Raw genomic sequence first — 27,182 nt, 5'->3', positions numbered from 1 at the left:
AACTGTACATTGCAGACAATAGCACCATCGTATTAAAGATGTTACTTCTTTTCAATCCCCCTGGCAACCCTAGGAGGGAGGGACTTTCACGTTCTCCATTTTGCAGTTACTTTACATTTGATTGGGGCTGATGACAGTCAATATTTGCTGGGTACTACCTGTGTACCAGGTCCTATTCTGGGCAATTAAATCAGAATGCAGGTCATTCTTACAACTTCCTTGATAGGTAGGTAGGTTTTTGCAAATGAAGATTTTCAGAGCCAGAAGTGGTGGAGCACACCTGTAATCCCAGTGGTTCAGGAGGCTGAGGCAGAAGGATCGGGAGTTCAAAGCCAGCCTCAGCAAGAGCGAGGTGCTAAGCAACTCAGTGAGATCCTGTCTCTAAATAAAATACAAAATAGGGCTGGGGATGTGACTCCTCAGTGGTTAAGTGCCCCTGGGTTCAATCCCTGGTATCAAAAAATAAAATAAAAAAAAGGTTTTCAGTCACTGACTGGTAAATTGACTTCACCAAATTTAGAAGCCTGAAAAGTGGTCTGTCCTAGACTCAAGTCCTTTCTTTCTGACCCAAAGAGTGGACACCTGACCCTACCATCTCAGGACAGGGGAGAAGCTATGCTATTCAAATATGTGCTTCTCGCCTCCAGAAGCCCCCACTCTCCTGAGTGCTCTGCATCCCAACCCATCCCTGGGGTTCTTACTATTTCCTATGTGGTATTTCAGCAATATACGAGACAGAAATTGTCATTCAGTGATCCTCAGAACGTGACTTATTAGTTGCGCCTTGTCCACTAACAATAACAGGAATTGCAGAGCCAATCAGAGATATCCCCTTAATAAAAAACTCACCACCCCCTGGAGCAGATCTCCTCCTGAACATGAGGATATGGTCATTGGTGTCAAAGTCCGTGAATGCCAGCAGAACTTAGGCCTAAAGATGGGGAATAGGAAAAAGCACCAAGGTAGCGTGCTCCAGGGAGAAACCCCATCTTGAGCTGAGGGGGACTAGATCACAGCAGGAAATCTTACATACCACATGTACTGCAAGAGTCCCGTCTACCTAGGCCCAACGAAAGAGTTTCAGCTTTCAGTCTCCATCTCCCTCTGTTCTGTCTGAGATCTTTTATCCCCTAAGAACCAAGTTTAGTGATTTATTTGGGAGGGAGAATATGACAGTAACACAATGCCATTTACATCCCAGACAGCTGATAAATGGTTTAAGGTAGCAGCTTAAGTTCCTTAAGCAAAGCTTGACACAGTGGTATTATTAAACAACAATGCCCAAGATTTTCCTACGAGGCCCTGTTGATTCTTTGAACATAGCTAAGTTTTGAATGGCACGATGAGGTTTCACAGATCAGTTGTGCTTCACAGGGGAGGAAAAAAGTAATCCAAAATTACAGAATAACATGGTCATACAATCTGTGCATAATACAATCGGAGTCGCAACTAAATCATTACGTGATCATTATCCAATAATGCCTAAGATGTCAGCAGTGTGAAAATTTGAGATCGGGTATCGCCCAAGTCCTTCCTTGATTTATTTCCAGCCGAAGCTTACAATAAACAATGTGACAAGGTGCAAAAAAGAGGGAAAAGGGAAGGAAGGAGGGAAGAAAAAAGCAGGAAGAAAGAGAGAAGAAAGGGTGTTGTCCCCACCCCCTTGAAGGTTTAAAGAGCCAACTCTCAAATGTAGCAAATCCTTTGGGCAGTGGAAAGTAGTGTAGAATGCATTGTTTCTAAAGAGTCTGTTTATTCAAAATATGTCTGGTTGGAGCATTCAGGGTTCTAAGGGAGTGGGGCTCCAGGGTAGTGGCTGAGGTCAGCGTCGTGCAATGGTTAATGAAGTTCACTCCTGGTGGTTTCCAAATACCACCAAATAGTGGTGACTGAGCCCCAGGGAGACCTGCATGGGGGACGTGGATGTGGACATGAGGGAATTCTTCCTGAGGCTCCCTGCCTCCCCGTGGGCCTACGCGGAATTAGACCAACCCAGGCCTGTGTCATTTGTTGGGTGCCGATTAGAAATAAATGTGGGCATTCAGCTTAGGGAACTCTGCCGGCAACCTGCCCAAAGCAATGTCATTGTGTATTTAAGCACAATCTTTGTAAACTTGGCCAGGCAAGGAGGTTTATCAAAAGAAATATGTAAACTTGCTTTCTAAAGGAAAAGAGAATCAAATGGAGCCACGACATTGGTGGAACACTACTTTCTGCATCCAGCGATTCCTTTTATAACTTGAGACACACAGTCTCACAATGGCTTACACCAAAAAAATTAAAAAAAAAAAAAAAAGACCCAGGACATCCCTCAGTCCTTACGAAAGAACTCCAAATGAGTCTTCAGCCTAATGCACAATAGTTAGATTATTAAATCTAACATTGTCCTAGCCAAAGTTGGCTTGGTCAAAGTTCCCCCCACATCCCCCTGCTCTTTGGGGGGGAGGGGGGGGCAGGGGGAAAGTATTGGGAGAGGCGGAGGAACCAAGCCAATCAAAGTTAAAATAAAGTCTCTTTCTAGCAAGACTACTGTCTATAACATGTTGTTCCTTATAGAAAGTGGGATATGGTGGCATTTGCTTGATTAACTTGCTCGACAAAAGTGACAGCTGCTGTGGGTGCCTGCGGATAAGCTGCACGGCGTAGTTCCGCCTTTGTACATCTGTCAGCAAAAAGGGAAGAATAAAGAGTGAAAAGAGACAAATTGGTCCCCAAAGACACTCCATTCAACTTAGGAGGTTTGCCCCATTCAAGCGCTCGCTGTGCGCCTCAAGTACTAAGAGCTTATTCAATTTCATTCACTCGTTCGAATGAACCCACAAGTGTTTAATTTCTTATTCTGTCGCCTCAGAAAAGGGGGGGTGGGTGGAGAGGAAGGGGGAGGGAGCCTTGGGGGAGGGAAGCATTGACCGCAGGCAGGGCGATCCGGGCGCGCGTATTAACTCATGGCGAAACTCCCTGTGCGCAGGCCTGGACCCGGCTGAATGCTTCCAGGGGGGACCTCGCGCAGGCTTCTTACCCTCCTGGCTGATGGATCCAAAAACCATCTGTGGATATGGGGACAACCAGCAAAACTGAATGTGTATCTCGTGTCAGGACAGTGGTCTGAAATATGTGCCTTTTACAGAAATGGGAGGCTGGTTCCCCAGGGGGGGAAGGTTTGGGTAAGTGAGCTGGCAAATGTGTGGATTTTTTTTTTTCCCCCTTTCCGTGAGGGGGAAAAAAAAAAAAAAAAAGAGTCACACACAGTGAGAAGTAGCAAGAGGGGAATATGGTTTCCTGAGATTAAAAATAAAGCAAGAGGAAAGGGCGCCATTGGAGGCAGGGCCCAGCTGCACGTGGTGGAAACACATGTTAGCTTAAAAAGCAACATTTTGTCTCTTTCCCCCATGCCTGAGCCCCAGCATCAGAACCTGTTTTCTGGCCTCCTTTAAACAGGAAGTGCCATGGACTCCCAAAGGGCTTTGAGATACCTCCTCCAGGCCACCTGGACACCCACTCGCCTACTCAGCCAGGTCCGCTGCCATCTTTTCTCCTGCCTTCTCTTTTGAAACTCAGCACTCCTTCCAGCCCCTGGACCACCATCCGAGTATTGTCCCAGCCCCTCAATCCGCCTTTGTTGACTGCTTTTTGGAAACTACTCAAAGCCATCTCTGGCTCCTAAAAGATCATGTTCATTCTGATGAGAAATCATTCCCCAAACAGTTCACGTTCCCTAAGTTGACATAGATCTAGTCCAAAAAGCATTTGGAAGATTTTGGAAAAGCGTTCTGGACCCAGGGATAGTTTTGAGGTTTTGTTGTCTGAATTCTGAGACTCTGGACAGCACCTTTAGGAGGTATATTAGTGCTCTTTCATTATCTGCTTGGAAATTAGCTGTATGGTTTGACCTGACCTATGTGGTTTGTCCATTAACCCCCCTTACCTGAACACTGTGTAATAGCACAGAAATTATGAGTATTCAGACCATGTTTTTGCATAGTGAAAGTATTGATTAAAACCACCTCAGCCCAGAAAAACAGCTTTCTAAAGTCAGTGTGAATTTTCCTAAGAACTCCAACTTGGGCTCACAAAACTAATGATTCATTGTTATACAGAAAGTTTAATATGTGCAAATTATGAAATTTGCCCTAATGTGATTAACCAACTCTGTTTTTTTGTTTTTTTTGTTTTTTAAAAAGACAAAGTTGGCACTTGGCTTCTCTTTCCGTTCTGTATATGAGTTGCAATCCTTATTTTAGAGTATGATTTCTATAATCATTTCTATATGGTATGCAAATTTCTTTTTCAGTTGCTTACGTCAATCTGCTTGCGAATTAATGCAGTTAACTCTAAATGCAGTTCCCATACCTAAGAAGCTATCAGAGGAGTGGGCAGATGATGCTGGAGAATAATCTGAATTCAATTCATACTGAATCCTTCTCCTACCTCTTAAATCCTTGTGTGCATATTAGAGAATAGTTTTCAGATAAATTATTCCAACTTCTCACATGGTTAATAGGCAGTAGGTTGTACCACCAAAACTAGAATTTCGTTTTTGACATAATTGAGCTTTAAATGATTGAGCTGACTTGAAAGTGTGAATTTAGATTATAACTATACATTTTCTTAAAACAGTGGGTTCCTTTGAGAGGACAGAGGCTAAAGGCAAAGGGGTCCCTTTTCTCAATGCCCAGTGAGGCCTAGGACTGAATCCTTGACATATCCAGAGAAAAATAGACTGGGGGTGGGGTGGGCGAGAGATATTGTTAAGGGTGGTCAGTTTGTTAATGCCCAAACTGCACACCTGCCCTGGGAGACCCAGGTGGCAGACAAGGGCTGGTTAGACGCTGATTGGGGCTTAATCACATTGGCTTCATTATTTGTGTCTCTTGGAGAGAGAAATGGTCTGAGCTGAGAGATTTCCAGGCACCTAAGAGAGCAGTTCCTTTCCTCTTGAACACTATAATTCCCTGGTCCCTTCACCAAAAGTGACACTGGTCCACTTCTGACATTTTGCAACACGAGCTGGTCTGTTTCACAGAAGTCCTGGTTTTTCTGTGCTGGGTTCTTGCTAATCAGCAGGGGGTGTTAAAAACAGCTGGTGTAGGGCCCAGGTTGCTTCTTGCATTCAGAAGTGACCACTGGTTACATTTTTATTCAATTACTTAGACGCTCAGCGGTTTCAGAAGTCATGTTGTGTCCAGGCAAGCACAGATCTCATTTTGATATCTAAATTGGATTCTTTCTTTCAGGACAGCAGGGCTTTGGGGGCTAATCAAAAGAGACAGAGGGGGAAGGTGTATTTCGCTATTTGGATAGCAAGAGTTCAGCAGTGGAAGGATTTTGAAGGAGTTTGCCTCGCTTGAATTAAACAAGGCAGGAGTTTGAGTTCTAGAAAACAAAATTATCTAAGAAACCCAGGGGCTCCAGGTTCTCTGAGGTCAGAAGCAGGAAAAATATAATAAAAATTAAAAGCCACTTTATTACATATGGCTAATTACATTTCTTTTTCTTCCTTTGTCATAGAAAACAAATACGAATCAATATTATGTGTCACAGAAATGTAAACTGAGGTTTAAAAAGTCATTACTTCTTTAGGTTGTTAGGGGAATTAAGTGTGTTTAATTCATATAAACCACTTAGAATAGTCCCTGACTCCTAGCAAGTGCTCACTAAGTGTTTGCTGTCATTATTTTTATTGAAATTGCTAATTACTGTTATTCTTAATGTCACTCTAGAACTTCTTTCTGAAGTGAGTTCCTTGTAACATAAATCCCCTGAGAAATAAAGTAAGTGGCCCGTGAAAGTGGCTCTTTAGTCAAATACATCTGGAAAAACACAAAGTTAAATGGATTTCTTTATTGCAGAACTTCTCAGAGCATTTAAGAAGTTGATGCCATGCGTCAGATCTAAATGGCCAGGCAGGCACAGTGGCGCACGTCTGTAATTCCAGCGGCTCGGAAGGCTGAGGCAGGAGGGTTACAAGTTCAAAGCCAGCCTCAGCAATTTAGGGAGGCCATAAGCAACTCAGCAAGACCCTATCTCAAAATTTAAAAAATTAAATTAAAAGGGCTGGGGATGTGGCTCAGTGGTTGAGTGCCCCTGGATTCAATCCTGGGTACCAAAAAAATAAAGGTCTAAATTGCCAATAGCACTCAGTTGGAATATACAGCATACACATGTGTATTCACATAACATGTTCACAGGTCAGTGGAAAATGCAAAACTAGAAAAGTGTATGCTGATATTTCTTTTATTTTCTTTTTAAAACTTACAATTAAATCCCTCGGGGTAATGTCCTGTAGGCATTTAGGCCCGTCAATATAGGAACTGCAACAGTTCCTCCCAAAGAGCTTCCCATGTTCCCTCTCCCAGGTTTTGCAGATGATACCAGGAGATCTGAGTGGGAAAGGGGACAGATCCCACAACTGGGGAGCCTACTGTCCTTTGAGGCATCCGTATTCATTTCTTTTTAGCGGGCATCGTTCTGTATCTTCATGATGTTTTTGGAAGGCATGGTACAACCCCAAATCCACTAACTTCAGCAGCACCTTGGATTCCAAAGGTGAAAGACCCTTCGATAAGTACTCCTCCTAGACAAAGAGAGGAGTAGCTTTGCTTTGGAGGGTTCCAGTCCAAGTATATGTCACCATTTAAATAAATAAAAAAGACACAAACTCTTTGGATTGATAGAGTTGGGCTGGGAGCCCTGCGATAAGAGGTCACTGGTGTGAGTTACTATGGTAATTGAGTAGTATCAGCAATAGTTTTGCTCTCATGAGCATTAAAGCACATAATAATAGGCAAACAAGAGTGGTTAAAGCAAGCAGGTAGGATTACTATGTTCTTTTGTCAGAAGTATATAATGTCTTGTAGTCAGTTTTAAAGACTTCTCAACCCCCAAACCCAACCCCCCCGTCACCTGCTGAGTGATTTTGCGTGCTTAATCTCCTACCCTCAACTCCAAGCTCTCCGCTAATTTGAGGCAAATGGGTATTTCTGACATTAGATAGGGCAGCAAGGAAGCTCTGACCTAGAAAACCCGCCTTCCGAAGCACCGAGAGCAAAGGAAAAATATTCTTTCGACAATTTTGTTAAGACTCTCTTGAATGACAAGGGGTGGGGGCTGGCGGGTATAGCTTGCACTGAAACCGAGGTTACAGCCTCCCCAAGGAAGGGGTGGTTTTTTTGTTTTGTTTTGTTTTGTTTTGCAGAACAAGAAAGAAGGAAAGAAAAAAAAAAAAAAAGAGGAACTCGCAGAGCATCCCCACTCCCAACTTCCCCCATAAAACTTGTCACTTCGCATTGCCATCGCCACCCCAACAATAATCGCTCCGTGCCTATTGCTAATTGCAAGCACAGCTGAGGCCCAGCAGGGAGCCCTTGCACAGTCTCAGGCCTTTATACGAGGCTCAATCTGTTGTATGGCACTTGTTCACACACAAAAAAACTACCAGCAAAGGCAGAAAGAGGCAGAGTCACAGGTTTCTTGTAATCCCTCTGCCTCCCTGCTGACAGCCCAGCCCTAGAAGCATTCCTGGTTTTGTCCTCCTCTTTACAAAATCTGAAGTGACCTTAAGCTACTAGCATGTCAACTTTTGAATGTGGAGCTGCCGGCTCCTTCAGGTGCATTAAGGAGCAGGGGGGGCTACATCTGGCTTCTGCGTGTCTGTTTGCAGCACCCCTAGGGCGAGCTGTGGCTTCCTGTAACATGTAAAATATGAGTGTGAACTCAGGGTTCATGGCAAGGAACAGGAGGTCATGCCTGCATTCAGTTCTAAGTAAAGAAACCGGGAGTTTGCAGATGTTTTTCTGTATGTGTAATGACACCAACCCCCCTCCCCAGCCACCGAGCAACCGAGCGCCGTTTTTTGATAAAATGTGCCACAATCAGTGTGCTACTTGCAGATTTATTCATATCAATTTTTGCGATTTATATATTCAGAGACAAGATTGCTATTTCGGCAACTTTATGTTGGATGTTGTGCGTTTGCGTCTAGAGAAAGAGGGAAGAAAGAAGTATGGGGCGGGGAGGGTGGGCAGAGAAAGAAAAGAAATTAAGTCTGTTCCCTGGGCCACCGGCTGGGGTGTTGTCAAGGAGACAAAGCATCAGACTGGAGGGTCTGTGTCCCCCTTTTGCCCAGCGGTCACTTCCTGCCCAGGCTGGAAGCTGGGACTTCTATTCTGGCCCAGAAGTGGTTCCTGGGAGGGGAAAGCGGGTTTTGGGGGGCAGGGAACAATCTCTTCAGTACATGAGGCCCCAGGCCACTTGAAGAAAGGTCAAGAACAGGGAGGCCCAAGAACCTCCTTGGCGTGGTCTCCTTGTGGGCCTGGCAGGGGACACTCGGTGCTTCCTTTCTGCCTAAGCCTCCTGCGAAATTCCTGCTTGCAGAAACGTCTGTTCCCGGCCCCAAGCCTCACGGTGTATTTTCAGGGAAGGAAGACATTGGTGCAGCGAGCAGAGATTAATCCTCCCAGGCCTGGGGAGTAAACGCTCCGCAGTGGGGCCGTGCTAATTGCCGAGCTTGGTGCAAAGATCATTTTGAGGCATTTAAGAAATACATGATTTTTATTAGTATGACTGTTCCACGTAGGAGTTATTTCTCGGCAAAGGGCAAAAGCTTTGCCCGCCTCGCATTATTAGCCTAATTCTACTTAATTGTTTCCTAAAATACGGGCTTCCTGAACACACATTCCAAACCGTAATAAGTCTGTTGTGGAGGGAATGATTCTGGATGGGGAGCTGCTGCCCTTTTGGGTAACCAGGATCTCTGAGAGCCTTTTGATGAAACCCCTGCTTGGAAAATTGGGGGGGAGTCAGTATGGGGACAAGGCCTATGGAAACATACAAAGTGACGTGGCAGGCACTGCGGAAAAAAAATTAAAATGGATCCGTTTTTGGTGGTTTGGATCCAGTCCTCTTTGAGGAATCTCAGTTCTCATCTCTGGGCTTCATTTAATTCTATTTCACAGATTTAGAAATGTTGGCCCCGTGGCATGTTTTAAATAAACCAAATAAATGACTGAGCAAATGCTAACAGATTTGTTCTTTGTTCTTCACAGTCTCAAATCTCGACCTTGAGAAACTGTCTCCATCCTGGGATTAAAATGCCCACATTTATCCCATAAAGAATTTTTTTTTTCTCTCTCTCTTTTGGGAAAGCAGGATTGAGTGTTTTCAGATTAGAATCTATACGCTGATACCCGTCAGAGCTTTCCTAAGTAAAGTTTTCAGTATGGAAAATGATTTTTATTTCCCATTTTATTTTCTTATAGTGGTAAAAAGAATGTCACGTAAAAGGTACCATATTCACTGTTTCAAAATATACGGTTCCATAGCATTAGGTAGAGTCACAATATTGTCCAGCTGATCTCTAGAGCTCTTTGCATCTTGAAAAACTGAAACTCTATACCCACTAAAACACAACTTTCCATTTCTCCTCCCTTCTCCCCCATCAACACCATTTCTGTTTCTGTGAAATTGACTTTTTTTTTTATTTGTTCTTTTTAGTTATACATGATAGTATATTTTGACATATTATACAGACATGGAATATGACTTCCCATTCTTGTGGTTGTACATGGTGTGGAGTTTCACTGGTCGTGTGTTCATATACAAACATAGGAAAGTGATGTCCCATTCATTCCACTGTCTTTCCCATCCATCCCTCCATTCCCCTTTGTCTAATCCAGTGAATTCCTCACCACCACCCCATTGTCTATTAGCATCTGCATATCAGCAAGAACATTTGGCCTTTGGTTTTGGGGGAATTGACTTATTTCACTTAGCATGATATCTCCAGTTCCATCCATTTACCAGCAAATACTATAATTTCATCTTCTTTATGACTGAGTAATATTCCATTGTGTATATATACCACATTTTATTGATCCATTCATCTGTTGAAGGGCACCTAGGTTGGTTCCATAGCTTAGCTATTGTGATTGAGCTGCTATAAACATTGATGTGGCTGTGAGAATTTGACTTCTCCTGATAACTCATATAAGTGAAATCATACTCTAGCTGTTTTTTTGTGATCGATTTATTTCACTTGACAAGATGTCCTAATCATGCACCCATTTTGGGGCATATGACAGGATTTCCTTGATTTTTAAGGTTAACTAATATTCCATTCTATGTCCTATGACATTTTGGTTTTCTATCCATCCCTGGATGGACACTGCTTCCTCTTCTTGGCTATTGTGGATGATGCAGCTCTGAGCACGTGTGTGCAAATCTCTTTGACATCCCACTGTCAATTTTTTTGTGTGCCAATTCCCAGAAGTGAAACTGCTGGATCACCCAGCTTTCAATAGTGTCACTCACTCAGATTGTGGCAATGGTAGAAGTGTGGCATTTGCATTTGGTTTGAGGTAGTATTCGCAACTGAAAATCATATTTAAGGTTCTGTCTTCCTGTCATTGACATCCCTCTCTTAAAGTAGACATCCCTGAGTTGATCTTTGACTTCGTTTTCTCATTCCAAGGTGGTGAACCGTTTCCAGCAGTATTATGATTATTAGGAAAGAAAGTCTTTCAGAGACCGTCACGTCTCCTTGTAGGTGACCATCCGACTTATGGAGACAGGAGTTTGGGTAGCATAAAAGGAGATTGTGTGGAAGCCGGGCACCGTGGCACACGTCTATAATCCCTGCAGTTCAGGAGGCTGAGGCAGGAGGATCGTGAGTTCAAAGCCAGCCTCAGCCAAAGCAAGGCCCTAAGCAACTCTAAATAAAATACAAAATAGGGCTGGGGATGTGGCTCAGTGGTCGAGTGCCCCTGAGTTCGATCCCTGGTACCCACCAAAAAGGGGACTTCTGTTATTTGTGGGATTTCGTACAGTCTGGTTGATTCGGCAGCAGCAAAATCATTAACAGTCTGGCTTTGGCTAGCTTGTGTAGCTTGTTGTGACTGCCAACTGGTTAACCAAACCATTAAAAAAACACAGAATTTATCTTCCTGAGAGAGATACATGTAAGGCCCATGTAAGCTTCGAATTAAACTTACCTGCTTGATTGCTTTCTGGAAGGATCCTTCTAGACTCTTACCTCTCCTCATATTTTGTCCATGCAATGAATACTGATAGGACTGTAATGCATAAAGTCAGTCAAGAATTCATGTTTGGATTCACTATTTGGATCATTCACTTGAAATTTGGATACGGAAGATCTTATTGTTGGATATTTCTCCACATTTCAGGTTTAAAGAGATGAACTTCACTCTTGAATAAATAACCATTTATTTGAATAAAAGAATATCATGGGCTGGGGTTGTAGCTCAGAGGTACGGGGCTTTCCTAGAGTGTGTGAGGTGCTGGGTTTGATCCTCAGCACCACATAAAAAAATAATAATAATAAAAAAATAAAAACAAAGACATTTTAAAAAAGAATATTGTGATATTCTTTAGGCCCTTTCTCAGGGAATTAAAATAAAATCGTTCCCAAATGCTAAATTCCATATCCATGTTCCTACAGGAGAAATAAGCATTTTCAGCAGTGATCATTTAAATCCATTTTTTTAAAAATTTCTTTTGCACTGTCCCCCCATTAGGCAAAAGAAGAGCAGGATCGTCTCGGGTCCAGGTTTTAGGTAACTAGAGTCTGAGACTGCCAAGGTGCCCGGTCCTGCTCCCACAGGTGAGCCCCCAGACAGGTGCCATCTGGCTTGGGCTGCGTGGAGAACCAAGCTTTGCAAAGACTTCGAACCCAAAGATGAATGTTGACCCGCCTAAAGAATGACAGGGGTAGGAAAAAAAAATCCATCTTCAGCTAAAGAGGACATTTGGGGCAGCTGGGAAGGTCACTGGGTCTCTCCGTGTCCTCTGTTTTGGATGACTGGTGGTGGCTTTGTGCTTTGAGCAGAGCGTCCTGAAGCTGTGGCTGGGAAATACCCATTTCTAATGGGTTTCAGAGGATCAAATCCTCAACCACAACAGCACTCACGAGGGGCAGGAGATCATGCCCCCAAAGCCTCCCCCTTTCCAGAAAGCATTTGGATGAGGTGCCCTTGAGAAAGAGTTTACGTGGCCCTGGGCCACGCTGACGAATCCTGAAACCTGAAGTCCTTTGCCTACTTGGCAGAGGTGGCTTGAACAAGCCAGGGGTTTTTCGGTCATACCCTCCCTGAATCTTCGAGGAGAACACTGGACACAGCCAGAGCCCCGAGAGACTCATGGGGCTGTGGCATTGCGGCTTAGGTTAATGAGGAGGTTACAGGTACTTTGGTGGATACGTAAAGAGACCCTAGATGATATTGTTCACAGGTCCTTAAATTACCCGAATTGTAAGGTAGAAAGATGCATTGAAAGCTTCAAACGTTAAATATTTCATTACAGTATTTCAATGCAGCCCTTTAAATCAGTGGTGGGAATATTTTTTTTCCCCCTAACTAATAATAACCCACTTTTGTCCCTAAAAACAAAGCGAAGAGCTTAGTCACATGGGTGTGGTCAAAGGATTATCTTCCTCTTGGACTCCTTGCCAATACACACAGTGTCATTTCTTCATTAGACAGGACGCTGAGCCAGTTTCTCTGATGGCTGACTGTGTTGGGTTGGAAAAACGGTACTTTCCAGAAAAAAGATAAAAATCCTCCAGCATTCACTGTGTCTCTTTAGTCCCCAGGCACAGGTCGGTTACCACTCTGTTACCAAATTACCAGTTTGCTCAGGCATTTTTAGAAGAATGGAGAATGCTCAGAATGTTTTATACAATTCGAAACAGCTTGTCCTTGGGGCGATTTGATTTTTTTCCCTGTGAAGCATGGTGGGATAATAATGGCTAATGCTTTGTAGGTGCCTGGCCTATTGTAAAGACTCAAGATCTATTTACTCATGCAATCTCATCAACCTTAAGTGGGTTTTATTATAATCCCACTTACCAGATGAGAAAACCAAGGCACAAAGAGGTTAAAAGGGATGGATCAGGATTCACACTGGCTGGGTCAGGTGCATTCTGGTAGCCACTAGGATACTCTGCCTCACAGAATTTTGAGTCCCTACTCATCTCTTGCTAGCTACTACCAGTTTACCTCCCTGAGCCTCGGTTTCCTCATCTGTAAAGTAAAACTATGGGTGATCCAACTCCGCTATGGCACTGTTTAGAGTTAAGCTAATGAACCACCCAGGCATATGTGGTTCAAAATGCCAGTTTAAAAGGAAATGCATTTTTTTGTTGGGCGGGGGAGGGTCTCAACCACTGAGCCACATCCCCAACCCTATTTTGTATTTTATTTAGGAACACGGTCTCGATGAGTTGCTTAGCATCTCGCTTTTCCCGAGGCTGGCTTTGAACTCACCGTCCTCCTGCCTCAGCCTTCTTAGCCGCTGGGATTACAGGTGGGCGCCACGGTGCCCAGCGGAAATGCATATTTAGAATAAATACAGTACCTGGTGAGTTTTAGCTATCATTCAGGCTGAGGGTATGTCCAACAGAGTCACAAGTTTTAAAGAGATTGCAGTGACACATGCCTGTAATCCCTGTGACTCAGGAAGTGGAGGCAAGAGGATTCCAAGTTCAAGACCAGACTCAGCAACCTAATGAGACTGCCTCAAAATAAAAATATTTAAAAAGTTAGGAATGTAACTCAGTGGTGGAGCACCCCTGGGTTACATCTCCATATCACACACAAAAAAGAGCTTATTTTAACAATACACATCTAAATATTATCCTCAGTTACAGGCACAGGGCTGCGTGCCTTAGTGTGTGTGTGTGTGTGTGTGTGTGTGTGTGTGTGTGTGTGAATGCCATATGTGACCATGTTTTGCCAGAAGTGATATACCTATAATATACATGTTATACATCAGTAAAAAATTTTCTTTAGAAAAAAAGAAAAGCAACAAGAAAAACTTGAGTTTTTTGCAATGGACAATTTGCACTTTGTTTGCTTATCTCCCTGAAATTGTTTCTGTTACAGCTCTGCCCTGTGACATTTTTAATTTTATGAGACAAAAACTCTTCCCCTGACATGAAAACTCTCAACTGTTTCGCTCTCCATTTTCACTGAAACTTTGACAGTATGTATGATTTTTCAGGACTGAAATTTTGATCAATGTCATGCCTCTTTCATCTCTAACACTCTGTTAGGAAAATCCCAGGCATTGTGACAGAGGCAGCTTTTTGAGTTGTGTTTTTGCTTGAACCCAAACTGCCCATGGTGAGAAATCTCTCCCACTAACAATTGCAGAGATCAATATAAATAAAATAAGGAGAAAAGGTAGGACTATGAAAAAAAAAAAGAAATACATTAATTTTTAGCTAAGAAAGAATAACTGTCATCCCTTTCCAACTCTTCCTAATCATTTCTCTCAAGAGGAAGCAGTGAGACCAGCACAGTGGCATATGCCTCTAATCCCAGTGGCTTGGGAGGCTGAGGTGGGAGGATCAAGAGTTCAAAGCCAGCCTCAGCTACTTGGTGAGGCCCTAAGCAACTCAGTGAGAACCTGTCTCTAAATAAATACAAAATAGGGCTGGGGATGTGGCTCAGTGTTTAAGCACACCTGGGTTCAATCCCTGGTCCAAAAACAAAAAAAAAAAAAAAAAGAAAGAAGAAAAGCAATGGCTGTCTTTCAGTCTCTCATGCACCAACTTTTAAGGTCATTGAGTGGCTTTCCATGGGAAGGCCTTCCCATGGAAAGCCCTTGAGCCACCACACTCTGCTTAGCCACTTTCTAAACCCTTAAAATGTAAATTCGCTTCCACTCCAGAACCTGGACTCTGAGGGAAATAGATTCAGCAGCATTCTCCTTCCCACATACGTGTCCTTGGAGAACTTCAGAACTGTACAACTTTGCCATAAAGACAACTAGAACTAGAGCCGCTTCTATATAGCCAACCCCGTATATTTTTATTTTTATTTTATTATTATTAATAGTAGCAGTAGTACTAGGGATTGAATCCAGGGGTACTCTACCACTGAGCTGAACTTTTTTATTTTTTATTCTGAGACAGGATCTTGCTAAGTTGCAGAGGCTGGCCTTGAACTTGGAATCCTCCTACCTCGACCTCTAAAGTAACTGGAATTACAGGTGTGCACCACTGTGCCTGGCCTCCAATCCTTTGACTTTAAAAAAAAAAAAAATACTGTGTTGAATGCAAACAGCTTATACAGAATTAGCAGTAAAGCCCCAACTTCAAACCCATCCCACCACTTACTAGTTGTGTGCCCTTTTTTCTTATCTACAAAACAGGGCTGTTCTTCGTGACAACCTCTGATGAGTTCAATTTAATGGTTATATCATGCTGTAATATGTTCTGTGCAGGCACGTATATTTTAAGAGACCCATGCTTGATGATTAAGTAATTGTGCCCATGCTTGTGTGTGTGTGTGTGTGTGTGTGTGTGTGTGTGTGCGTGTGCACATGAATGCGTGCACGCGCATACATGGGGTCAAGTATCAGGAATCCTGGAGGAAATAGTACTTGATTGAAAATGGAGACTCTAAAGTCTTGTAGAATGGTCTGACGGGGTTTGCATAAGTTCAAGAGCTAAATTGCCCCTGTGATGTGTGCATATGGAATACAGTGCACGGTCCCATCTCCCGTCTGTTCTTTGTTTCCATTGTCACTCATCTGTGAGATGTGTTTTGTTCTGAAAACAAATGTCCCCATTAACAGTAATGTCTCTTCAGGACATCAAATTAATATCCAGATGTCAGGGGTCAAGAATTAAGACTTATTAAGTGAGGGTGGCAGAAAAGACAGCCAGAGCAGCAATCACTGTAACAGTGATGTCAACATCACTGATTGACATCGCTGATTGGAGATTACCCAGATTTAAGCAGAAACCCTACACTGGGTCCTGTGAACCCTACATTGTCCAATAAGGTGCTAATTATTCATCTTATCTCTCAATCCTGCATTTTTCCGGGGAATAAAGTTTCCAGTCAATCAAAGAGCAAAGGCTAGGGAGAAGCGAAGGAGTCATTCCCAATTGCAAAATTGATGGAAAACCCCAACAAAGGTAATAATCAAGATCAATTCATATTTTGATCCCATGTTTTGAAAATTACAATGCAAAAAAAATTCATGGCGAATGAAATATCAAAATTGTAATTAAAGTCAGTATTCAATCCTGCTCTGGCACAATCCCATTTCACTGCCTCACCCTAATCCTGGGGGTAGTGAAGCCTGAAGCTACAAAGAGAGGACTCATGTGTAAGGACTTCCCCATATGAAGTCAGGATGTTTGCAGCAGTACATGTGACCCACGTATGTCTGCCTGTTACTGATCTTAGCTTCCATTAGAAATGGATCAAGAAAAAAAAACATTGGGTTGCAAACTCGAAAGTCCGTGTTATGTTTCTGAGAGTCATATGATGGCTAAATTTTAATTGAGTGCTTATTATGTAGTAGTCACTGTACTAGGCACTTTACATAAATTATCTCTTTTAATGCTCACAGTAATCCTATGAAGTAGTTACGGCATTAACCCCAAGAGAAGAACGAGGGTCAGAGAGTTAAGCAGTTTGCTTGAGGATATCCAGATAATAAGTCGCCAACCCTGGTGGAATCTGTACTTATCGCCATGGGGTTTGAGAAGTCACTCATTCTTTGAATCCTTTTAACCCAAGACTTTTATCCAGAACAGAATCATTCAAAATGTGCCTTATGCACCCAAGATAGCTTTATCGGTTTGGGCGATGATCTACCCCGGCATGATTTTTCAACAGAATTGCATTGCTAAGAGCTACTCATGTGTTCGATAAGGCTTATGCTTGGTATCCTAGAGATATTCCAATAGGAATAATGCCTCTGCCACATGGCTTCCCTGGAAACTTGGTCTGCTTTTTCCCTTGTTTTCTTGGTATCTTAGATTGAGAGTCAGAAAAAATGAAATGAGAAATGACGGTGGCGACAGTTGCAGTGGAGGAGGGGACAGTAACAGTGACGATGGTGGTAGGGGCTAACACTAATTGCAGCCCTGCTTATGCCAGCTTCCATGATGCATGAGCATTATTTTATCTACTCATTAGAAAAAGACTAGAAAAAATCTATTCAACTCCCATTTCCAGGAAACTGAGTCACTGAGACTGTAAGTAACTTGCTCTAGATCACAAACCCAGGTGTGTTTTAGGGCCTGTGTTTTTAACCACCAAGCTCTAGAAAGTAGGAAAGAAGAATTAAGTGACAAGGATTTTGATCAGCTTTTTTTTTTTTTTTTTTTTTTTTTGGTACCAGGTATTGAACCCAGGGTTGCTTAACCACTGAGCCACATCCCCAGCCCTTTTTATACTTTATTTAGGGACAGCATCTCACTGAGTTACTTAGGGCCTTGCTAAGTGGCTGAGGCTGGCTTTGAACTCTTGATCCTCCTGCCTCAGCCTCCTGAGTCACTGGGATTACAGGCGTGCGCCACCGCACCTGGCCCAGCTCCTTTTAAATAGAGCCTTCGGACGGAGTTGCAGCTATTGGAGAAGATCCAGCTTGCCAAGAGCCCTGAAACCTGTGATGGACATCCCTTTGAGTTCCAAGTGGAAAACCTTCACAGACTTATCCCCCAGGGACATATTTTAAGAAGCTCAGGCTACTGCAGATTTTATTTCTCTACTGCATTTTTAGGATGAAAATAACCTTACTTAGAAAGTTTTGAATTAATATACCTGAATTTAGGGAAGGCAACCAAGAAGTCGTGACGCTACTTAAATACTTAGTGCACATCGCTGGTTCTCAATTCTTTTTTCTCTCTGTTTAATTTAGAGTAGATTTTATCAAAAATTGTGTGCCCAGGTGTTAGGATAGCTCCAGAAAAGGCATATCCGAACCAAAGACAAAACAAAATGGGGAGAACTTAAAATGTTTTATGAATTTTGTCTTTTGAAGAATCATAACAAATCTGCTGCATTAGCATTGATCTCAAATAAAGCAACCCTGATTAATAAGCACTGGGAGTCCCCTGAGGGAGAGTCGGAATCACTCAGACACCCAGGAAGGCGCTGATCAGTGTTTAACAATCAGCTTTCGAGGAGGGAGAAAGCCCTGGTCCGTGGCTTTGCCCATGTCTGTGGTGTAAAAACCTCCACCGTGGCCTGTTTCTAGCTATCCGCATGGCGTCCCTGAGTACGGAGTTGGGAGGGGACGCATGGTGTCAGCTCTCAGGACCAGCAGGTGACAGTATCTGCTGGCAGGAAGAGGGAGCAATGGCAGACGATCTGCTATTTCCGTCCACTGGAGAACTGCCACTTTCTGGTGTCACTAACTGTGTGTCCTTGGGCCAGTCACTTGTCCTTACCTCCTCTCGGAAGGGGACCATGGAAGATCCCTTTCACCTCTAACATTTTAAAGTTCTAGAAGGCAGTGCCTCCTGCTTTCTCCGACTTCCAAATGCCTTTAAGCGCCTTTCTGGAAAAACCAAGTTAGCTCTGTGCTGATTCCAAAAGCGCCTCCAATTTCATCTACTGAGCATAAGGTTTGGAAAGGAGTGACTTACTCCCTTTTGCCTCTTTAAATGTGCAGCCAATGGGGCATCATACATTTTTTACACTTCTTTTGCTAGATGTGAGATCCAGGAGGAAAAGCATGGATGTTCCAGGGTTTTCTTGTTCTCCTGGGGTGGGAATCGGCGTGTGAGGCGCTGATCCCTTGCTGTATACGTTCCCTACCCCCCTTCCCCTCCAGCAGCAGAGCAAGATGCTTGAGAGCATGCTACCTTTTTATTTGTATTTTTATTTATGTTGTTTTTAAACTATTTTAAAACCACTTACCAGAGTGGGAACTGCTGATATAAAATGACAGTGGGGGGGGGTGCTTTTTTTTTTTTTTTTTTAATTTCCTGAAAGGTGGCACGTCTCTCAGTGAAGACAAAAAGGCATGTTGCACAGGCTTGCTGGCAGTGATATAAGCCAGTGCCGGTTTGCCTGTTGTCACAGCCAAAGCAAAATGCCACCTCTGCCTAGAAGCCAGAGTGCCACACTCCTCTTTTGTGTCCCAGAGATGTACCCATCGCTAGGCCCTAGGCTTGTAGGTTTGGCCAGGAAGTCACGAGGGTTGCTTTGAAGGTCATCTTCCAACCCAAGAGGCCAAGTTCAAAGGCAGGTTTTCACCGTGGCTTTCAAAATCATCAGGTGCAGCCAGCAAAGGTGGAATTTGAGGCCTGGGGTGAGCACAGAAGAGCCCCCAGCTGCCTAGAGTAAGGTAGGCTGCACAAACACCCAGTGACCGGGTGACAATCCTCTCTCCAGACCCCTTCTTAACAAACCCAGATGCAGTGGAAGCAAATGCTCCAGAATCCCAAGGCAGGAGGTGCCAAAAACATTCCCCCCCTACCAACTACCACCAAAATTAAAAAAAAAAAAAAAAAGTTTCAGTAAAATATTCTCACCCCTAGAGGGGAAAACCTGTCAGTGCCTGAAGAAACTTGACCCTAGCCCTCTCTCCCGTCTCCATGGGGTGAACTGTACATCTCACGAAAAAAAACCAAAAAAAATCCCCAACTCGCCTGCTCCCTGGGGAGGGACAGAAGGTTCCTAAAACTGACAGTTTCGCCTCCATGATCTTTAAAAGAGCAGGAGCTGGCTGTGAGGCTGCAGGGCTGCCTCGATTGGGGTAGTGTGGTCTCTGTTGCGGCTGGGCTCCAAAGAGAGCCACAATTGGCTCTCACGAGCAAGGATCCTAGATAGGAGAGAGATTGCAAAGAGGGCTTCTGTGTGCCATGGCTGAGACTGTGTCGTTTCTTTTAAGGTGAAACTTGGCAGTTCTACCTTGCAAGTAAAAACCCAAATTAATTTTTTTTTTTTTTTTTAAGAAATTAAGTCAGAAACAAGGCTTCGGAAAAACTGTGAGTGTTAGGCATAAACTGATTTTGGATGATCTTTAGGTGAGAAAGGGTGGAGTTACCATCGGAAACATGTTTTTATTTATGCTTTCCGAGTCCCCACTGCTGTGCGATGTGAGTGTGGTGTGTGTGTATTGGTGAGCGTGCGAATACGCCTCCTCTCAATTCTCTAACCACTCTTTCTTTCTTTCTTTCCTTTTTTTTTTTTTTTTTGCCTCTTTTCTGTGCACAGTTTATATAGATGCCCTATAAATAAATATATAGGTCCGTCCACACCTTTTCATTTTATTTGTAAATTGTTTGGTATAAGCAGCAGAGCGTAATGAAACCTGGTGAAGTTTAAAAGATTAGATTTTTTTTTTCATATTGACACTTCATAACACTGTTCATATGTCTCCGAGTGAGATTTATGAATATATGAGCAGTACTGCAAAATTATACTGCACCAGAGACTTCCTGCACCACAGGGGTGGCAGTCTAAAGTGACACAGCTTCAAGCATTTTTCACAGACAAGAAGCAAAATTTAACCCCCTTAAGGGGAAGTATGATTTCAACAGCTTGAAATGAGCTCATTTGTAGATGGGTTTTTCCCCCCCTCTTTTTCCATAATTTTTTGGTGTTAATATTAAAACAGATTGCACAGCCAATATAAGGGCACATGGGCTGCCCAGAGTAGAGTTTGGCCTTTAAAGAGAAATAATCATTCATTGTCTTTATCAGGAACGCCCCAATCGGGTAAATGGAGGTAAACATCTCCCCCAGTTCCTAAGGCCTCTCAGCCTGATTCCCAGAATTGTACTTAGCGGACAAAGGTCCAGGATTTTCCAAAGGTAAGTTGCAAGGCGCATCAGTTAGTTCAGTGGAGAAGCCCCCATGTCTCTGGACATCAGAGACGATAGCATTAGGAAATCAGCGGTGCTTTGAATCAACCCTGAATACAATGAACCAATTCATAAGGGAATCAGAAGAGCAAAACATGGACTAGGTATGGGATGTCTAGTGTCATGGAGTTCTACCTTAGCTTCCAAGTCCACACGGTTCTCATTTAGACCCATCCAGCACCTTAAATTAATGTTCACGATCTCTGTGCTTGCAAACTCTCTTTAACCATTTTGTCTCCTCCTGGAACAGAACAGGATGCTCAAACGTGGTCTGTTCCCTCTCTGCCCTGTCAATGCTCCACGATGCGTTGGCTGGAGAACTTCTGTCTCTTTTTCAGCAATGGTACAACAGCTCCATGAACGTCATCTGCACCTGGTTGACGGATCGGATGGACCTACAGCTTCACATATATCAGTTGAAAACACTAATTAGGATGGTAAAGGTAAAAGAAAAAAAAAAACAATTATTCTCCTTTGCAAATAGCTTACTGAAATACATTTCATGGGCAAGCTGCAGAACTTCCTTAACACAAAGAATATCTGTATACCTATAAATCACATACAGGATGATTTCTAAAACAGTTATCTCCCATGGGAAAAAAATCAATGGAATCACTTTGTGATGCCTGGTTAATTTCTTATTTGGACACCAAAGGAAACTTTAAATAAAAAGGAACTTGATATCTTTTTCCAGGTAGAAAAAATACTTTATGTATTTGCCATATAAAAATACTACAGAGAATGAATGACTAAATCTCAAAAAATTATATCAAATGAAAGAAAACAAACAAATCAAGTGCATATTGTAAGAACCAGTAAAAGCAATCTATAGAATTATAGGGATTAACTAAGTAGGATTGTAGCAATATTCTATGTTTTGTTTAAGGTGTTGGGTGTCTGGACATATATGTATGTCAAAACTCATAGAACTGCACATCTAAGAATTGTGCATTTTATTATATGTAATTATACTTCAATGAATATTTTAAAATTAAAAAAAACATACTACAGAGACCATCTCCCTTGCATTAGACCTTCAGAAGCTGACTTTTGGTCCCATTGATGCTAATCACATAAATTACCAACTTCACTTATGGTTTAATTAAATAAAATTTTGCCACAATTAATTTAATGGAAATATTTACCTCCAGCTATTTCTAAAGATGTCCTGTGATCATTATCAGAATGCAAATCAATATTGTTCTCATAGCTAATTGAAGTAGTGTCTCTTCCAAGGCGTGTATACAATCAAATGTAAAGGATCACAAAGGTGAGATAACATACCCTCAAAGTAGCTTTCTTCCCTGTTCTTGTGCGTGTGCCTTGAACTAATGATAATTATTTCAGCGTGAAATCTCAGTGGTTTACATGAAATAATAAGATCACAGAAGGGGGTAAATACGTTTTTGATCATTTCAGTTTCCATTTGATGCTTCACCGTGGAGGGCTTTAAAACATTCGTATGCAAAACTCCCATTCAAAGCACAAAGTCTCCTTTAAAATATTTGAAGGCTGGATTTCTGGTTTTTAACAGTGTGCCAAAAGTCTTCCCCACACTCACCCCCACCCCATTTCCTGGTCTCTTTTGGATTTGCTCCACCCCCGTGAAGGTACTCCTCTACCCCAGTGCTGACATACAACCAATTACTGTTCCATTGTGTGTAATTAAGGCACGTTATCATCATCTGCATTTGATCTCACAGAGCGTCTGCCCAGGAAAGGTTACAGGCAGCAGAGTACAGGAGCTATTTAAGAAGAAATGTATGCACTTGAACTATAGGCCTATCTAATTTTCCTTTTTTTTTTTTTTTTACTTCATTTCTTTAAGGCAAGCTCACTAGCCACTTGAATTCCATTTTCGGAGTATAAATACACCTTGGCAGGAATGGGGTCAGATTTTCTGTTTGACCTGAAGAGAAGACATAATTTATAATACCTTAAAACGGTCTCCCCAGAACTGATATTTCCAGATCTTTGTTGAGAATTCACCATATTTAATTAAGAAAAGATGTCAGAGAGAAGCTTTAATCTTCACTGTCTGCCAAACATACACACACACACACACACACACACACAGAGACACACACAAACCACAATAGAGGTAACATGCCACAGGAATCCCTTCACTTTCACCAAAACTGGGCTCAGCTGAACTAAGGCCACCACACAGAGGTATGAAACAGCATTACGACTTCTGTTGCTAAGTCCATGACCCAGAGGTCTCCTTCTCCAGGGCAAATTTCCAAAGATATTTGGCTTTCTTTCCTACCTCAACAGACACCCCCTTTATTCTTCCATTCATTCATTATTCAGCAAGCATGTATTCATTCATCCAACACTGGGTAGAGATGAGGCAAGCCCCTTCTCTTCCATCACCAGATGGAGGATTCAAAAGTGACTAAACATGGCGCCTGCCCTTAGGCACTTAAGAGTCCAGTTAGGGTGTGCACTGCTGTGGAATTTGAATAGAGAGGAGAATACTCAAGCTTTATTTTAGCTTTATTTTTCCTCTCCTATTCTGGCAACAATTCTGCTATTCTAAGTAGTCACAGAACAACTGATCAAAAGGTTCAAAAACTCCAGTTGATCCTGGTTATTTGGTCTGTACCATGACTCAGACTCCCACTTCTCGAAGTCAAGGTGCAGACACGATTCAGGCACCTACCTGGCTTCTTCCTCCTCCTCAGAAGGCCTGCAGCTTGATCCATGATTTGGGTTGACCTTATAACTCAGTGTCTAAATCGGATTCATTTTAAGAAGGAAAGAAGGCTCTATGAATAATCCTGCTGGAGCATTGGGCATAAAGTAGCAAAGGGGGAACGTGGCCCTCTTGCCCATAATCTTACGTTATGAGGCTTCCCTAAGCCAAGCTGTGTTCACTCATTGACTCTATGGTCATCATATTGTAAGACCTTCAGAGGAGGTTGACCTTGTGATTATTAACACCATGACTGCATTAGATGAACTATTAAAAATAGAAAGAATGGCCGGGTACAGGGGCGCACCTGTAATCCCAGCGGCTTGGGAGGCTGAGGCAGGAGGATGGAGAGTTCAAAGCCAACCTCAGCAACTTAGTGAGGCCCTAAGCAACTCAGTGAGACCCTATCTCTGAATAAAATACAAAAAAGGGCTGGGGAATGTGACTCAGTGGTCACGTGCCCCTGAGTTCAATCCCCGGTACCCCCCCAAAAAATGATAATAATAATAATAATAATAATAATAATAATAATAATAATAATAATGGCAGGAGTGATCCCAAAACAGGTTAGCATTCCTTCTCTGGCCCCTTTAGCAAGTTTCCTGTATCAAAAGGAGAAGCAAACAGCAGAATTGGTAGCTAAAATGATATGCAGTGTGATGAGAAGAATTGTAGTTAGACAGAGACCTTTAAAAAAAAAAAATTGTGAAGTAGACAACAGCCAGATGCTTCTGGTCATGTTCAATTAACACTAAGGGATTTCTAGAAAAACAGTCCTTAGGATACCTAAGGAAATCCGAAAGAAATCGCCTGAAGGAACAAAGAAAGAACTGGTGGTACAGTAATACCAAACCATTGTTCTTGAAAAAGAGCCAAATTTCTTCCCTGAGAGCATAAAGTTGTGAACGGAATCGATAGAGTTCTTTCCCAAGGAGATGAGAAATGAGTCACGTGTCTGCACCATATTGATGAAGCATTAGCGCTCCATCTTGCCCATAATTTTCGCTGCCCGTAATAGGTTTCTTATACCAATATACATATGTCTATCTTGTGAATGAGACAGAGGGATATGGCTCATGCAATTATAAGACTCAAAAATTCTAAAGACCAGACTGTAACTGAAATAACAAAATACCATAATCACTGGATCCGTTATTGATACATGATCGCCCCTTACACTGTCGATCGTATTATTTTATACAAACCTAAGAGAAAGAACCAGACCCCCATACTCCCCCCCACACACACACACCGGAAAAAAAAAATCAAAACAATTATGGAACATTTCCCTTTATGGAATTGAATAAACACAAGCTTATGTTCTTTGCTTTGTCTCATCTAATACAGTTTATCCTGTCACAGTTTCTCATTTTCTGTCATTTAATGAATCTCAGTTTTCAGTACAAGTGCAATCTGAGCATGGTGGCTTTTTATTTGGCAGTGCATAAAGAGTGACATTTAGCAGAAGGTCACACCTGCTTTGCACCCTCTCCCTGCCCACCTTGGAAATGAGCGCTCCCTTATCATTTCATCTTTTCCCTCCTTAGAAAACCTATAGAGATTTCCGATTGCAAGGGGTCCTGGATTCCACCTTAAACAGCAAGACCTATGAGACCATCCGGAACCGACTCACCGTGGAGGAAGCCACGGCATCCGTGAGCGAGGGTGGGGGCCTGCAAGGGATCAGCATGAAGGACAGCGATGAGGAAGATGAAGAAGATGATTAGACCTTTGGTCCTCGATTCCACTGGGACAGAGTCCTGTAATCAATGCATGTCCTTAGTCTGTTAGTTAACTCCATTAGGGAATTTTCTGTCAACTACCATGCCCATGAGATGTTTACCAATACAACTGCCATTTTAGCTACGTGGTACCGAGATTAGCAAATGACCTTTGAATCCATTGGTTTCCTTATTTCCACGTCTATATGTTTACAAGCAATATGGCGCACCATTCTGGAAAAACCGTTCATGGAGAATACATAGTCCAACTGCTAAGTGGGTCTCTGTTATCAGCGAAATGAAACGAAGCTTCATTCACGAACTGTAGATATTGACAATAAATGGAGATGAGGGTGAGGATGCTGGGGACTTTCATTTCTTTGTTTCATGTATGTAGAGGTTGGTTATTTAAATGAGTACATGAATAATTTAAGCACATAGATCTGCTTTGTTTTTTTTGGTTCTGTTTTTGTTTTTAAATAAACCAAAGGCCAGGTCCCAATAGCCAACTTTTGGTTCTTTCTGTTCCCCTAAAACTAAAAAAAAAAAAAAAAGTTTTTTTAAAAAAATGGAATCCTAGCATCCTTGTTGGCCATAAAAGGCGACGAACCGGCAGATTAATTCTCTCAATTGCCACGGCAAGGGGGCAATCCCATCATGACTTAGCATCAAGCACAGTTCAGAGCAACTGTCTTCTGTCAAGGTTTATCATCCTAAATGTTAACTTTTGGCTTTTATGTTTCAATAATTGTGTATGTAAAAAAAAAAAAAAAGAATATTTAAATTCCAACCCTAGACTATAAATGTGTTTATAATAAGATGTGGATATTTCCCTCTGTAGACTGTAACCATAATTTAAATTATTTTGTTCCACGCTGTTTTTTATATCCGTCATGTACATTGCGTTTCGATCTGTAACTGCACGACCCTGAGGTCTGCGGCAGACCTCCCTCTTCCTGTGTAAAGTAGTGGATCCATCTTGCTTTTGCCTTATCTAAAGCCTACAGTTAGGAAAGTGTGGGAAACTGTGGTTTCTCAATAAATAACTACTCAAATGTCCTGAGACTGTACATGGGAGTCTGTCTTCCTCCGTCTCCTCGGAAAGCCATTTAAGAAGCAGGAAGAGGGAGGAAAGGGGAGGGAAGAGGTGATTTTTCTAGAGTGTGCTTGACACTTTGGAGTGGGTTGTTTTCAGATGCTTGTCGTTCTCCATGAGAGACTGCCTCGCATTCCATTAATTCAGACTCCACTAATTCAGGATCTGTGGGCATTTGGACATGTTGGGCAGATTACGCTTGCATTATAGGATAAATAAGGGTTTGCTAAGCAAGTGAGTAGTGTAAACGAGAGAAATGTTTCTCCTGTACGAAGAGAAGGCCAACAAACTGTTTTTAAGCACCACTTCAACAGCAGTGTTTGCATTCAAACAAAGTGTGTGCCAATTATATATGATTCTTATATATTTGTTAAAGCATCTCACAAGCTTCTGTAAGCTATGGAGTATTCTTCTCACTCCCCGGCCCCTCTGAGCCATATAATCACCTACATTTGAAAGAAATCAAACACATGCAGCCCCGTTGACTTTATTTGGATGTCGCTAAACCAGGTTGACCTCTCCTGGGGCTGTCTAAGGTGTTAGGGAAATCACTGCTTCTCTGAGAGGGACAGGTGAAATGGTCACCAGCTATTCTCTGCCGATTAGCTCTCCAGAGAGCACATCCCACACCGCTTGGTGCCTAAGGTCTGCAAGTGCAAATCAGCAGTACTTTTGCCCTATTTATTGAGCAACTGTTCTATGCCAGGCATTCTGCATGTATTATCTCACTTAAATCTCCTGACAAGAGGAGAGAGCTGGCATTGTCTTCATTATAAATGAGGACATTATAAAGATTAAACCAGCTTGCCCAATGGTTACACAAATCCAAGCAGAAGCATTAATCTGGAGATAACAGCATAAAACTGGTAATACAAATAGTGGGAATATATCATTCAAGCGTGAGAGAGCTTTGACACCCAATGGCACATAGTTAAGTCAGAGTAGCAAAGCCAGGATTTTTTAAAAAATATATTTCATGATATTTTGAGTTGTGAAACTAAAGCATATTTCCTGCAATAATTACAAACAATTCAA

The 27,182-nt window shown here is 42.4% G+C and overlaps 1 protein-coding gene across 18 annotated transcripts in view; it reads left to right on the top strand.

Moving 5' to 3' along the window:
* Positions 1-26,110, top strand: part of Cadps (calcium dependent secretion activator) — a 488,152-nt gene extending 462,042 nt beyond the window's left edge. For all 18 annotated transcript variants that reach the window (XM_047531270.1, XM_047531267.1, XM_047531269.1 and 15 more), the window contains 2 exons: positions 20,971-21,075; positions 24,878-26,110. In XM_047531270.1, the coding sequence (XP_047387226.1) occupies positions 20,971-21,075; positions 24,878-25,057 (285 nt within the window). In that variant the 3' untranslated portion in view covers positions 25,058-26,110. The remainder of the gene's footprint in view (positions 1-20,970; positions 21,076-24,877) is intronic.
* The last annotated feature ends 1,072 nt before the right edge of the window (positions 26,111-27,182 follow it).

Source organism: Sciurus carolinensis, chromosome 17 (genome assembly GCF_902686445.1).
Source record: "Sciurus carolinensis chromosome 17, mSciCar1.2, whole genome shotgun sequence".
Classification (NCBI taxonomy): domain Eukaryota; kingdom Metazoa; phylum Chordata; class Mammalia; order Rodentia; family Sciuridae; genus Sciurus; species Sciurus carolinensis.
This window is presented reverse-complemented; position numbering and strand designations above follow the sequence as displayed.